At 40.6% G+C, this 16,324-nt stretch overlaps 1 protein-coding gene across 5 annotated transcripts in view; it reads left to right on the top strand.

The window, feature by feature from the left end:
• Greb1l (GREB1 like retinoic acid receptor coactivator) overlaps window positions 1–16,324 on the top strand; it is a 254,743-nt gene that overhangs the window by 178,957 nt on the left and 59,462 nt on the right. For 3 of the 5 annotated variants that reach the window (XM_075969307.1, XM_075969304.1, XM_075969305.1), the window contains exons 8-9: window positions 12,795–12,923; window positions 15,645–15,761. In XM_075969307.1, the coding sequence (XP_075825422.1) occupies window positions 12,795–12,923; window positions 15,645–15,761 (246 nt within the window). The remainder of the gene's footprint in view (window positions 1–12,794; window positions 12,924–15,644; window positions 15,762–16,324) is intronic. The other 2 variants (XM_075969306.1, XM_075969308.1) reach the window with 1 other exon arrangement.

Genomic DNA, 16,324 nt, shown 5'->3' with positions numbered 1-16,324 from the left:
CCATAAGAAACTATTGCTTATTTAATTTTCTTTAGATCAGTCATATGTATGGGCTCCCACATATATTCTTTGACTACCCTTGGGTACTTGATGCCAGATGTTCTTTCCGGCACTGAGAACTCTGGGTGAGCTATCCTGGAGTTTGGTACATATTGATGAGGCTAAATTTTGTCTTTGCACCTTTTGTCCCTGGTCATCAAATACGATAAATTCCTCAATCTTTTCAAATCTTTTTACCACTGTCTTTTGTAAAGTCTGGATGTCCTGTCCAGTGTTCTGTTCTAATGCCCTCATTGAGGATTCCAAGGTGTGAAGTCTGTCCAGTAAAGATAACATCTCATCCTTGGATGTAATTTTTATAGCATACATATTACCTTCCTGGAGAGACATTCTAGCGTCAATCTATCGTAACCATTTGACAAATTCTGATTCATACATTCAACAGCACAAATTCTCTCAGGCAGTGTCTCAGCAACCTCTGTCATTGACAGGTTTTGTTTGCCAAATTGGTCATATTCTTCTCCAGAGTGCTAAATTTCCCTTTCAGTTGGTCATTATCAGTCTGTAAAGACTGTATCATTTCTAAAAGTGTCTCATTCTTGGCCCTATTATCAAACCATCTTTTTAAGGAGAAAATATGAAGGACAAAGCTAATCCCCAGAATCAAATAGAGGGATGTAGAAGAGAAATCACATAAACCTTGCATAATATCATACATGGTATAAGTAAAAAAGCTGTTGAATTCTTGTATTATCATTTTATCTGTCATATTGCCCTTTCAAATTATGAATTTATAATTATAAATTATATTTTAAATTATAAATCTTACCTGTAGTGAGTTGGAGTAGGTACAATAACCGTTACTGGCCAGTAGGTGTTGCAGCACAGTTGTAGCCACATGGCTGGCTTGAACTTGGTTATAGCATTAAAGACTGAAAAATACGCTCAAATTAAAAACAGTTATTCAGTGTAAATCACAGACCATGTGCTCTTTGGAGGTCCCTGACTGGTCAGCAGCCACACAGGTACAAGGACAGCAAGGCAGCAATGCTGGCAGAGACATCCAGGGAAGCCCGCATCCTGCCTGAGTTTCTACAGAGTGCTGGGAAAGCTGGACCCACAAGCCAACCGAGCAGTAGCCAATAGCACAGGTGTCTGAGGACCTGGAGTGGTCACTGCACGGGAATCCTATACCCAAATCACATGGAGCCTGGTGGTGACTGGCTGAAGCTGCAAGGGACCCTAGCCCCATGTTGGACACCAACCATTGAATTATCTCAGATCAAGAAATAACCAGGCTAGCTAAAAGACAGATAGAGCAATTATATTTTCTTTGTTATAAGGGGAAAACTCACAAAACAGGAATGAGAAGTTCAAGCTCAGATGTGTAGAGTGGGAACCACCGAGAGAGAGAGAGAGAGAGAGAGAGAGAGAGAGAGAGAGAGAGAGAGAGAGAGAGAGAGGAGAGAGCACCTGGGCCATGTGTCATTTTTCGCTGGGTACCCAGAAAGCCATGTCCTAACTCGGTTCCACATTTTAAAGATAACTCGTTGACAAAGATTCCCCATCAATATAGGAAAGGAATAAAGACCAGGGAATAACTTCAAGAGTTTATGAGATAGTTTCTTGTTGGCCTGGTGTTCTCTGAGCAGGTTATTCTGACTGGCCAGCAGCTCTGGGGAATCTATCTGACAAAGAGAAAAAAGTAGGAGGGAAGAATTACAAAGAGGCAGTAGGAAATTTTAGGACAATAAGCATACAAGTGTGTCTGTTTTTTTTTTCTCTTCCTTTTGTTAAAAATATTCTTTTCTCATGCAGTATATCCTGATTATAGTTTTCCCTCCCTCTATATCTCCCAGTTCCTCCCCACTTTCCTTGCCACCTGGATTCACTTCCTTTGTGTCTCTAAGAGATAACAACCAAACATAACCAAATAAAATATAATAAACTAAAACAAAAACTATCAAGTCAACGTTGGACAAGACAAACCAACAAAAGGAAAAGAGTCCAAGAGGAAGCACAAGAATCAGAAACCCACTTGTTCACATACTCAGGAGTCCCATAAAAATACTAAACTAAAAGCTGGAATATATACGCAGAGAACCTGGTACAGACCCTGCACATGCTGCCTCAGTCTCTGTGGGGTGATACGACCATTGAGTGAGAGGGTCTTGTCCTCCTGGTTCCTCCATCCCCTCTGGCTCTTACACTCTTTCTGCCTCCTCTTCTGCAGGGCTCCCTGAGCTCTGAGGGTAGGGATTTTATGGAGACTTCCCATTTAGAGCTGTGTGTTCCATTCTCCCTCTCTCTCCTTGTTTAATGTGCGGCTGTGGATCGCTTATGTTTTCATCTGCTGCTGAACTAAGGGTGTTTACTGTTTTACCCATAGGCCCTAGCAAAGTTCTTAACTTGTGAGAATAGCTCGATAATTGTTTAATTAGCAAATAGAGGCTGAGCAGTGGTGGCGCATGCCTTTAATCCCAGCACTCAAAAGAGAGGCAGAGGCAGGTGGATCTCTGAGTTCAAGACCAGCCTGGTCAACAGAGTGAGTGCTAGGACAGCCAGGGATACAAAGAGAAACCCTGTCTTGGGGAGAAGAAAGCAAAATAGAGGCAGCAGTGGAACTCAGGGTTATAGGGACCAGAACATATCTCTTAGATTAGATCATTGATAACTTTACCAAAACAGTTATATTGGAATAGAATTCTACCTTTTAAAAATCACTATGTGAGCCAGTGAGGTGGCTCAGCTAGTGAAAGTGTTGCTGTCCAGCCTGACTATCTGACAGTCCCTAGGTCCTACCGTGGGAAGAGCCAACTGGCTCCTACAAGCTGTCCTCTGACCTACTCCATACGCATGCTGTGGTATGTGCCCATGTGTGTACACACATAAAATAAATAATAAATAAACTAATATATGTCAGGAAGTTGAAACCAGGAGTAGAGAGATGGCTATGCAGCTAGAAAGCATGTAATAGTCTTCTAAGAGACCAGGGCTCAGTTTCCAGCACCCACATCAAGCAGCCAGCAACCACCTCTAACTCTAGTTCCAAGGGATCGGAATCCTCTTCTGGCTTCCTCTAGCACCAGCAGACACATAATGCACAAACATGCATGTAGGCATACACGTGTACACATGAAATAGAAATAAGTCTTTTTTAAAAAGTTAAAATCACTGTGTGTAACTCAATACTGAAGTAAACGTTCACTTTATATATTTGATAAACACTTCTGATACCAGTTGTCAACTTACATGTAAGCATTTTCTCTTTATTTATTTAAAACAATTTATTCTAATGTTTTGTAAATTTAATATTTTTAAGAATACATACTATATTGGCTAGTTTTATGTCAACTTGGCACAGCTAGAGTCATCAGAGAGGAGGGAGCCTCAACTGAGAAAAAGCCCCTACAATATTGGGCTGTAGGCAAGCATGTAGGACTTCTTAACTAGTGATCAGTGTGGGAGGGCCCAGCCCATGGTGGGTGGTGCTATCCCTGGGCTGGTGGTCCTGGGTTCTATAAGAAAGCAGGCTGAGAAAACCATGAGGAATAAGTCAGTAAGCAACAATCCTCCTTGGCCTCTGCATCAGCTCCTGCCTCTAAGTTCCTACCCTGCCTGAGTTCCTGTCCTGGCTTCCTGTGATGATGAACTGTGAGGTGGAAGTATAAGCTAAATACATCCTTTCCTCCCCAACGTGCTTCTGGTCTTTGGTCATGGTGTTTCATTGCAGCAATAGAAACGCTAACTAAAGCAGCTGTGTGCACGTGTTTATACTTGTGTACGTATATGATATGTTTTTATGCGTGTAGTAAGTTTCTCTTCCATACCACCTGATTTCTACATGCCTGCCTGCAAGCGTGACAATCACTGCAAACCATTTCTTATGTGCTTGTTATGGCTCTAAGTGTGATGCACTGAACCCGTGAGACAAAATAACCCTTCTCTCAAGTGGCTCCTGACAGGTGTTTGTTTACACTCATCCAAATGATGAGACAGCTTTTGTCTATTTAATGAAGCAGAAATACAGATTCCTCTTGATATGCCTTGCTTGCTCCAAAGAGCAGCTTTGACCATTGCCTGCATCTCTCCCGGTTGCTGTGTCTGAGAGGTCTGTCCAGGGAGAGAGCTTCCTCACTGGCTTTTAGTGCAGTGTATTTAATGCTGCCCAGATGTACTGTAATTGTTTAGCCTGACCCAGTGCTGGAGGGTGTTTACATTGTTTTCTAAAAATTCATCAGTGAGTAACATCAAACAGGTCATTTCTTACTTCTCTCTCAGTGTCCAGAAATTGCTGGGCTAAATATGTACCGTTGATCCGGTTTCCAGGGAGACTGAACTGTGTGTCGGGGCAGTTTGTATGTGCTGAAGTAATTAATTATGAAAATCTTTAGATTTGTGTCACTCTGATGGGAATACTGATATCTGAGTGTGGTTCTGACTTACATTTCCCTTATCCTGACACTGACTCACTTAAGCTGTTTAACTTTTATATAAAGTCTGTTTGTATTGTTTGCCTTTTCCTTTTTTAACATTGTTGATATGGTTTGGATCCTAATAAAGTCAGAGCCAAAGAACATGAGTGTTATATTTTATTTGGGAAGTGATCCCTGGAAACAGGAGTAAGCCAGTGTAAGAGTATGTTTTCTCTGATTGTTAGGACCCAGGAAGGACCGGGTTTGTCAGATTCATTAAAAAACATGCAGAAGGCCTTCCAGAATTGTCTTCCAGAGATGGGAGGCCCTGGAGCTCTGTTCATGGACTCATTAACTAACTGAGAACTGCCTCTAAGGCTCTGTATTCCCTCACAGTTCTGGACTGCTTTACAGGATTCAGAGCCCTTGATGGCCTTGAAGAACCAGATGTGAACTTATAGGAGTCTTTCTCCAAGAGAGTGAGTTCACAGGGCACAGTCCACTGGGATGCCTGCTGACGTGAAAGGCGGAGCAGTGAGCCCAGGACAACAGGCAGTGGCTATGTTCTCTCGGATTCTACTAGCCAGGCTGTCACTTACATGAGTTTTCTTTGCCTTATAATTTTTACTTCCAGTGGTTTTTTTTAAAGATTTATTTATATTGGGGAAGTACTTGCAGAATTTTTGAATAATGGTTTTATTCACAATCCTTACTTAACTCCTCACCCACGAGCAGCCCCAAGTCTGCCTTCTGTTTCTGCTCATTGTATACTTAGGGCATTTTATTGACATTTACCAATTGTCTTTCATTTGACTCATTTGTAGCATTTGCTAATGATCCGTTCCTTCCCTGATAAATAATATTCTGTTGTCTAAAAAAAAAAACCTGAAATTTGTTTATGCATTTATCAGTTAGTGGGTATTTATGTTAACGTGGAAACTTATGGGAATTTCAGTGGGGCTCACAGGAGGACATCATGGTAGGATGTCAATTCTCAGCCAGCAAGCAGTCAACCAATCAAATGAAGACAGTTCTGCGATGGACATTCACGTGCAGGTTCTTAGACGTGTGTTTTCACTTCTCTTTCATTTCATGCCTGGGAGAGTTCCAGGACATACATTAAGGGAGGAGTGGAGGAACCATTTGTCAGCAAGGCTGCCCCCTTTTGTACTTTGACAAGCAAGAGGTCCAGTGTTGAGCCGGGGCTGCTTCCTTCACCTTTTATTACTGTATCCGAGTGTTCTCAGAGGGGGCAATTCTCACTGTAGTTTTATTACTGTATCCGAGTGTTCTCAGAGGGGGCAATTCTCACTGTAGTGTTATTACTGTATCCGAGTGTTCTCAGAGGGGGCAATTCTCACTGTAGTTTTATTACTGTATCCGAGTGTTCTCAGAGGGGGCAATTCTCACTGTAGTTTTATTACTGTATCCGAGTGTTCTCAGAGGGGGCAATTCTCACTGTAGTTTTATTACTGTATCCGAGTGTTCTCAGAGGGGGCAATTCTCACTGTAGTTTTATTACTGTATCCGAGTGTTCTCAGAGGGGGCAATTCTCACTGTAGTGTTATTACTGTATCCGAGTGTTCTCAGAGGCAATTCTCACTGTAGTTTTGATTTGCACTCCTCTAGTTTCTAATTAGGTTTAGCAGTTTTGTTTCTTTCTATTTTTGTTTTTGTTTTGTTATTGTTTTTTCAAGGCAGTGTTTTCTGTGTGGCCCTGTAGAACTGTAGAACTGACTGGCCTTGAATTCAGGGATCCACCTGCCTCCGCCTCCTGAGTACTGGAATTAAAGGCATGCACCACCGCAGCCCAGTTTACTGTTTTTCACATGCTTATTGACTGTGTGTGTTAATAAATGCTTATATAATTCATTTGGCCAATTTTTGGCTGACTGTTTATGTTTTTATAGATTTATGAAGACTTTATATATTTGGGGGCATAAATCTTTTGCAAAAGTTTTCTCCCATTCTACAGATATCCCCCCAAGGTGTGCACCACCACACCCAGCTCTTATGATTATGTGCTTCTGAGCACAAAGTGTTTCTGTTTTGATGAAATCCAACTCATTTCTGTTTTCTTTTGTCACCTATGATCTTGGCTCACACCTAAGAAACATTACCTAATTCAAGGTCAAGAGCATCTCTTCTGTATTTTATGACGTGTCATAGCTTTAGCTATTACATGTAGCTATTATATATTTTTAGAGACAAGGCCTCACTATGTCACCCTAGTAGGCCTACAACTCACAGAGATCCCAGCTATTACATTTAAATCCATTTTAAGTTAATTTTTGTGTGTGATGTGTCCATTGAGGACCATTATTTAGGACTATGCAGTTATCCCCAAACTAGTGGGCTGAGAAAAAATTGTTTTCTTATCCAGTGAATTTTTTAAACACTCTTGTCAACATTCAATTAATCATAAAATCAAAGATTTTAAATGGAATTTTCTTATGTGTGCATCCTGTGCCAATACCACATGTATATGGTTATGAGGTTCTGACATGGGAAAGTTAAGTTCTCTAGCTTTGCAATTCTGTTTATAAATTATTTTGGTTTCCTTGAGTCCCTTGTGTTTCGGTGTGAATGTTAGGATTGGCTGTCTAATTTCTAGGAAGAAGCAGGTTGGAATATTGATATAGCTTGCTGGAAATTCTCAGAACACTTGGGCAGTAGTGCTATCTTATCATTACTAAGTCATATGCTCCATGAGCACATCGTATCTTTTCATTTACTAGGGTTTGGGGGGGGGGACTTTTTTGTTGGTTTTGTTGTTAGTTTTGTTTTTGTTTTTTTTGAGACAGAGTTTCTCTGTGTAACCCTGGCTATTCTGGAACTCACTCTGTATATCAGGCTGTACTGTACTCTAACTCAGAGATCTGCCTACCTCTGCCTCCCAAGTGCTGGAATTAAAGGTGTGCACCACCACTGCCTGACTATTTAGTTTTCTTTAATATTTCATAGTATACATTTTTACTTCTTTTGTATATTTATTCAGTTATAATTTTAAAACTTTTATAAATTTGATTTAACACTGAATGATCACACTAAATATAGTCAATAAATTTAGATACTACATACTTTATAACAGTTCACTGTATTTTATTGTGTGCATGCCAACAAGTTCAGCCGTTTGCTTGAGTGCTAGAGACCTGACCCCAGGTCTTCATGTTTGTCATTGTCCACTGTGTCTACTGAGCCATTCCCCTGCACAAACACCCTTTTAAAATATCATATTTTCATTGACTCTTTGAGGACTTATTATGTGCATATACTACATTTTGATCACATTCATCCCCCACTCTTCCCCTTACCTGCCTTTGGGTACAGTCCTTACCCCTCTGGCTCCTCCCAACATCAGAGCCTCTCTCTATTTTTTTCTTTTTTTTTTTTTTTTTTTGGTTTTTTGAGACAGAGTTTCTCTGTAGCTTTGGAGCCTGTCCTGGAACTAGCTCTTGTAGACCAGGCTGGTCTCAAACTCACAGAGATCTGCCTGTCTTTGCCTCCTGGGTGCTGGGATTAAAGGGTGTGCCACCACCACCCAGCTAATCTTTTTCTCTTTGCTCTGCCATGTACTCATGTCTGTCCTCCATAGTATGGCAGCCCTACCAGCTACTCTCCTCCCCTAGCAGCCATCAGCTACCTGTAGTTCCTCAGCTAGGGTAGGAGCTCATGAACTCCTTCCCCCATTTGTGATGATTTTAGGCCTATGTGGCTTCAGCTGCTGTGAGTTCGAGTTCTGCCATATCTAGGAGACACCCAGGCCTGCCTAAGCCTCTGGCCCCTATAGTTTTCCCATCCCTTCTCCCATGATATTCCCCTTTTTTCTTTTTGGGGAGCGACATGGGAACAGCCGTTCCATTCTGACTTTCTCTGCTTTGACCAGTTGTGAGTTTCTGTGTCACAGAGGGTCTTTGAGGAGGACTGAGAGCTCCCGAGCCATAGGTTTCTGTCAGGTTTGCAGTACCACGCAGTTCCCGTGTGTGTAGAGGGCCTCACATCCACACAGAAGGCAGCTGGTTATCCCCATAGCATTTATATTGCTATTGCACCCATGGCATTTCCCATCATGCTGGTCATCACTGTGACTCTCAGGGTTCACTGCTGGGTGAAATGACTGGTGGCTTTTCTCCCTCAACAGCTGGCTCAGCACCTCTGATACTGAGCTAGGCAGCAGGGAGCCCACCCATTTTTTTTGAGTTAACATCTAGCCCAGGCTGGCCTTGAATTAGCAATTCTTGTGTGTCACCCTCGCACATGCTTGTATTACAGGCAAACCTCATAGCACTTGTAAATCCAGTGCTGGGAAATCATACCTAGGAGCACCCCTGTGAGGCTCACTAGCAATTAGCCAAATCAATTAGCAAACCCTGTCTCACAAACTAGAGTATACAGCAGTTGAGGTAGATACCCAACATGACTTCTTCCCTCCACACATGCGTGCACACATGTGCACATGCATATTCTTACACACGTATATATTCATACACATGACTGCACACATGTGCACATGCGTATTCTTACACACGTATATATTCATACACATATGACTGCACACATGTGCACATGCATATTCTTACACACGTATATATTCATACACATGACTGCACACATGTGCACATGCGTATTCTTACACACGTATATATTCATACACATATGACTGCTCACATGTGCATGTGCATATTCTTACACACGTATATATTCATACACATATGACTGCACACATGTGCACATGCATATTCTTACACACGTATATATTCATACACATATGACTGCACACATGTGCACATGCCTATTCTTACACACGTATATATTCATACACATATGACTGCACACATGTGCGCATGCATATTCTTACACACGTATATATTCATACACATATGACTGCACACAGGTGCACATGCATATTCTTACACACGTATATATTCATACACATATGACTGCACACATGTGCGCATGCATATTCTTACACACGTATATATTCATACACATATGACTGCACACATGTGCACATGCATATTCTTACACACGTATATATTCATACACATATGACTGCACACAGGTGCACATGCATATTCTTACACACGTATATATTCATACACATGACTGCACACAGGTGCACATGCATATTCTTACACACGTATATATTCATACACATATGACTGCACACAGGTGCACATGCATATTCTTACACACGTATATATTCATACACATATGACTGCACACATGTGCGCATGCATATTCTTACACACGTATATATTCATACACATATGACTGCACACATGTGCACATGCATATTCTTACACACGTATATATTCATACACATATGACTGCACACAGGTGCACATGCATATTCTTACACACGTATATATTCATACACATGACTGCACACATGTGCACATGCATATTCTTACACACACATATATTCATACACATATGACTGCACACATGTGCACATGCATATTCTTACACATGTATATATTCATACACATATGACTGCACACATGTGCACGTGCATATTCTTACACACGTATATATTCATACACATATGACTGCACACATGTGCACATGCATATTCTTACACACACATATATTCATACACATATGACTGCACACATGTGCACATGTACATTCTTACAACATATATTCATACACATATGACTGCACACATGTGCACGTGCATATTCTTACACACATATATATTCATACACATATGACTGCACACATGTGCACGTGCATATTCTTACAACATATATTCATACACATATGACTGCACACATGTGCACGTGCATATTCTTACACACATATATATTCATACACATATGACTGCACACATGTGCACGTGCATATTCTTACACACGTATATATTCATACACATATGACTGCACACATGTGCACATGCATATTCTTACACACATATATATTCATACACATATGACTGCACACATGTGCATGTGCATATTCTTACACACATATTCATACACATATGACTGCACACATGTGCACGTGCATATTCTTACACACATATATATTCATACACATATGACTGCACACATGTGCATGTGCATATTCTTACACACATATTCATACACATATGACTGCACACATGTGCACGTGCATATTCTTACACACATATATATTCATACATATATGACTGCACACATGTGCACGTGCATATTCTTACACACGTATATATTCATACACATATGATTGCACACATGTGCACATGCATATTCTTACACACGTATATATTCATACACATATGACTGCACACATGTGCACATGCATATTCTTACACACACATATTCATACACATATGACTGCACACATGTGCACATGCGTATTCTTACACACGTATATATTCATACACATATGACTGCACACATGTGCACGTGCATATTCTTACACACATATTCATACACATATGACTGCACACATGTGCACGTGCATATTCTTACAACATATATTCATACACATATGACTGCACACATGTGCACATGCATGTTCTTACAAACGTATATATTCATACACATATGACTGCACACATGTGCACATGCGTATTCTTACACACGTATATATTCATACACATATGACTGCACACATGTGCACATGCATATTCTTACACACGTATATATTCATACACATATGACTGCACACATGTGCACGTGCATATTCTTACACACACATATTCATACACATATGACTGCACACATGTGCACGTGCATATTCTTACACACGTATATATTCATACACATATGACTGCACACATGTGCACGTGCATATTCTTACACACATATATATTCATACACATATGACTGCACACATGTGCATGTGCATATTCTTACAACATATATTCATACACATATGACTGCACACATGTGCACGTGCATGTTCTTACAAACGTATATATTCATACACATATGACTGCACACATGTGCACGTGCATATTCTTACACACACATATTCATACACATATGACTGCACACATGTGCACGTGCATATTCTTACACACGTATATATTCATACACATATGACTGCACACATGTGCACGTGCATATTCTTACACACATATATATTCATACACATATGACTGCACACATGTGCATGTGCATATTCTTACAACATATATTCATACACATATGACTGCACACATGTGCACGTGCATGTTCTTACAAACGTATATATTCATACACATATGACTGCACACATGTGCACATGCGTATTCTTACACACGTATATATTCATACACATATGACTGCACACATGTGCACATGCATATTCTTACACACGTATATATTCATACACATATGACTGCACACATGTGCACGTGCATATTCTTACACACACATATTCATACACATATGACTGCACACATGTGCACGTGCATATTCTTACACACGTATATATTCATACACATATGACTGCACACATGTGCACGTGCATATTCTTACACACATATATATTCATACACATATGACTGCACACATGTGCATGTGCATATTCTTACAACATATATTCATACACATATGACTGCACACATGTGCACGTGCATGTTCTTACAAACGTATATATTCATACACATATGACTGCACACATGTGCACGTGCATATTCTTACACACATATATATTCATACACATATGACTGCACACATGTGCACATGCATATTCTTACACACGTATATATTCATACACATATGACTGCACACATGTGCACATGCATATTCTTACACACGTATGTATTCATACACATATGACTGCACACATGTGCACGTGCATATTCTTACACACGTATATATTCATACACATATGACTGCACACATGTGCACGTGCATATTCTTACACACATATATATTCATACACATATGACTGCACACATGTGCACATGCATATTCTTACACACGTATATATTCATACACATATGACTGCACACATGTGCACATGCATATTCTTACACACGTATATATTCATACACATATGACTGCACACAAGCATAGACACAGAAAAAATTTATTTGTACAGAGATGGCTACATCTCATTAAAATGTGTTTTTGAAGGAATCGTGGGCATAATTTAGATATGGAACATAGATATGAACCCAATGACAGGTCATCTGAGTTTGACCAGATAATGTATTATGTGGATCAAGTGAATTAATATATTTGAAGTACTTACAGTAGCACCTAACACCTAGTACATTTTTGTTAAGTAGAAAATAAATAAACCTGAATTCATAGAAATTGACCTTTCTAAAGCATTTCAATAGTTCCAAGAAGAAGCTAAACCCTCCCTCTTGCTTTCCTCAGCTCACCCATGCCAAATTAACTTTCTTCCTGCATATATAAATGCTTGCTAATTTAAACAACCTCTCTCATTTTAAAGATTCGCCGGCTCTCAGTCGAGCTAATTCTGCAATCAATTTAAGTGGCGCTCAGGACCTGACCCGGAATAAGAATGTTGTGAAACCACTGCCTTTATCTTTGCAGGTTGTAGGAAAGACTTTTGCTGCAGGTGATGTTTTTCTTCCTTACTACTTTTTTTTATTTTTGGCAAATACCAAATAACTTGTGTGAACTTTAATTGACAAAAGCAAACACTCCAACACTCCTTCTGCCTGCTAGTCAAAGATGTCATGGAACTGCCTAGAATAATGCAATACTGGACAAAGCTTTGCTCTCTCTGGGCTCCAACCAGAAGAGTCAAAATGACATTTTGTTCACAGAAGACTAGAGTCTGATTTTGTTCAACAAACATTTTTTGTGCTCCTGCTGTGACTAGCACCTGAGATTATAAAAAAAATAATGCCTGACCCCAAATGTCTCAAAATCCAGTGAAGGTGATAGACTTACAAGATCTTTTTTTTTTCTCTCTCTCTTTTTTCCTTTTTCTGTTTCTTTTTCCTCTTTTTGTTTGTTTGTTTGCTTGCTTGCTTTTCATGACAGGGTTTCTCTGTGTGTCTTTGGACCCTGTCCTGGAACTTGCTATGTAGACCAGGCTGGCCTCGAACTCACAGAGATCCGCCTGCTTCTGCCTCCTGAGTGCTGGGATTAAAGGCATGTGCCTTGAGGGCGTTACCAACATGTCATGAAACCACCAAAGCTAATATCAGCCATGAAAGATACCTGATGAGGCAGGCTATGAATGAAGGATGGAATCCTAGAAAAATCCAGAGCTTAAGGAGAAGAAATAGTAAGACAGAGACCGGTCATTCTGGGACATGTTCCAAAAGTTAGACACAACTGTTGACAGAACCCGCCATGATTTTTACTCCAGCCCAGCGACTCTTGCAGTATTTACCTCCTAGTTAGATTTTAGATATGAAAAACTAAAGTCAAGTTTTCACAATGGTGAAAAAAATTAATGAAGTGATAGATCAGTAATCAAGGTGGTTACTAAAATCATCCAGTTGACTCCATAATGCAAGAATTAAGCTCAGCAGTTAAGAATGCATGCAGCGAGTCAGGAAGTGGTAGCACACACCTTTATTCCAGCACTCAGGAGGCAGAGGAAGGTCAATGTCCATGAGTTCGAGGCCAGCCTGGCCTACTGAGCTAGTTTCAGAACAGCCAGACTACACAGAAAAACCCGTCTTAAAAAACAAATAAATAAACGAACAAAAAGAATGCGTGGTGCTTCTGGCAAGGAATGGGAGTTTGGCTCCCAGACCTACCTCAGGCAACTCACAACTGCCTATAATTTCAATACAGGGAATCTGATAGCTTCTTCTAGACTCTGCGGTTACCACATGCATATGCACAAGCCCACACATAGACACATAATTAAAAATGAAAATGTATTTGTTTACTTATTTTTATTTTGAGATATGGTTTCTCTGTGTAGCAGTTCTGACTGTCCTGGAACTCACTTTGTAGACGAGGCTGGCCTCAAACTCAGAGACCCACCGGCCTCTGCCTCCTGAGTGCTGGGATTAAAAGTGAGTGCCACCGCACCTGGACCCTAAAAATGAAACTTTAAAAAAAAAAGAGTTAGGATGGCAGATTCTGAATCCCTACAAATTGTTCCTAACATCCTCAAAAGAGAGAAAAACTGTCCACTTTTTGCTTCCTGGTGGACATTTACAGCTGCCTTTGAGATTCTTTTGCAAAACACACAAAAAAAAAAAACCAAAAAATAAATATGAATTTGACTAGGCCTCTAACAATTAGTTTATTGGAAATACAGTGGGCATTCAGTGACACTAGGAACATTGAGTCAGCAAATTCTTCAAGACTTTTCAGGAGGAAAACAATCCCAAGAAGTATTTGTTTAAAAGAAAAGAAATCCCTTTAGACTACGGAATCTAAGGCGGCTGGAGAGATGACTCTGTGGATGAGAGCGGCGGTGGTCTTTGTCAGAGATCCGAGTTCAGTTCCCAGTGCCCACAGCAGCTAGCTCACATCTGCCTATAACTTCAGCTCCAGGGTATCCAGTCTCTCTTTGGACATATGTAGTACACGTAGGGACACACACACATTAAAAATAATAAAAGTTAATCTTGTATATTTTTTAAAAAGCCTGAAATATAGGTCACCTAAATTCAAACATAAAGTTCTTTTTTGAATTTCTTTAAACTATTTCTGAGGTAGCTGAGAACGTTTAGAATACCGGTGGGATTTTTGATTATATTAAATTATTAATCACTATTGATTTTAAGTATAATAATTTTATTGCAAATTTATTTTAAAGGTTCTTTTAACAATATCTATAGAAGTGCTTATCAGTGAAATTATAGCTGGCTAGGTTGCTTCTGACTAAACAGCGCACTGTGCATCTGTGCCGGGAAGCAGGTCAGAGTGCAGTGGACAAGACAGGCGGCTGTGTGATACCAATGCTGGACCTGGGCAGTGGGTGCATAAATATGCATTGTACCGTTCTCTCTCCTTTTGTATGTTTGGAATTTTCCATGAAGTAGAATTAAATTCTATTAAATTTTCCCTCATATTTACGTACTATCTCCAAAGACTTCTTCAAAAAAATTCTAAAAGATTTCTCAGGGTCCCAGGAAATTATTTTTGGGTACACCTAGTTTTTTAATTTATTCCAGTCATTTTCTTATCTGACAGTTAAGTTTAATGAAGCTGATTGTTCTAACAATTGTAGTGGTTTTATGCAACTAGGCTAAGTACTGTCTGAAGTTTCCATGAATCCTGAAGTGTGAGGTTTACCAGATGTCTGCTGCTTCACAGTATCCTCCAAACCTCTGTTCTAAAGTGCTGTTTTTCTGCTCTACAGAAGCAGCCAATGGGACCAGCAGCCATGGAGGGAAGAGTGGCACATCCAGTTCCATGCCAACTCGTTCCGGGAACTACTCTTTGTCACCAAGACCTACCTACACATCCATAGACCAAGGTACTCTGAGTGTGTGTGTGTGTGTGTGTGTGTGTGTGTGTGTGTGTGTGTGTGTGTGAGAGAGAGAGAGAGAGAGAGAGAGAGAGAGAGAGAGAGAGAGAGGAAGGGAGAGAGACGAGGGGGAGAGAAAGAGAGAGGGATGGAGAGAGAGACGAGGGGGAAAGAGAGAGGGAGGGAGAGAGAGGAGAGATGGGGGAGAGAGAGGAAGGAGGGACAAGGGAGAGAGAGGGAGAAAGAGAGGAGAGAGGGAGAGGAGAGAGAGAAAAGAGAGAGGAGAGAGGGGAGGGGGAAGAGAGGAGAAAGAGTGGGAGGGAGGTGAGAGAGAGAGAGAGGAGAGAGGAAGAGAAAGAGGGAAGAGGGAGGGAGAAAGGGGAGAAAGAGGAGAGAGAGAAGAGAGAGAGGAGAGAGAGGGAGAGAGAGGGAGGGAGAGGAGGGAAAGAGAGAGGGGAAGAGAGAGAGGAGAGAGAAGGGGAGGGGAGAGAGAGGAGGGGGGAAAGAGGGGGAGAGAAAGAGGAAGAGAGAGGAGAGAAAGAGGGAGAAAAAGGAGAGGGGGGAGCTGTGAA

The sequence above is a fragment of the Microtus pennsylvanicus genome, chromosome 4, assembly GCF_037038515.1.
Source record: "Microtus pennsylvanicus isolate mMicPen1 chromosome 4, mMicPen1.hap1, whole genome shotgun sequence".
Lineage (NCBI taxonomy): Eukaryota > Metazoa > Chordata > Mammalia > Rodentia > Cricetidae > Microtus > Microtus pennsylvanicus.
This window is presented reverse-complemented; position numbering and strand designations above follow the sequence as displayed.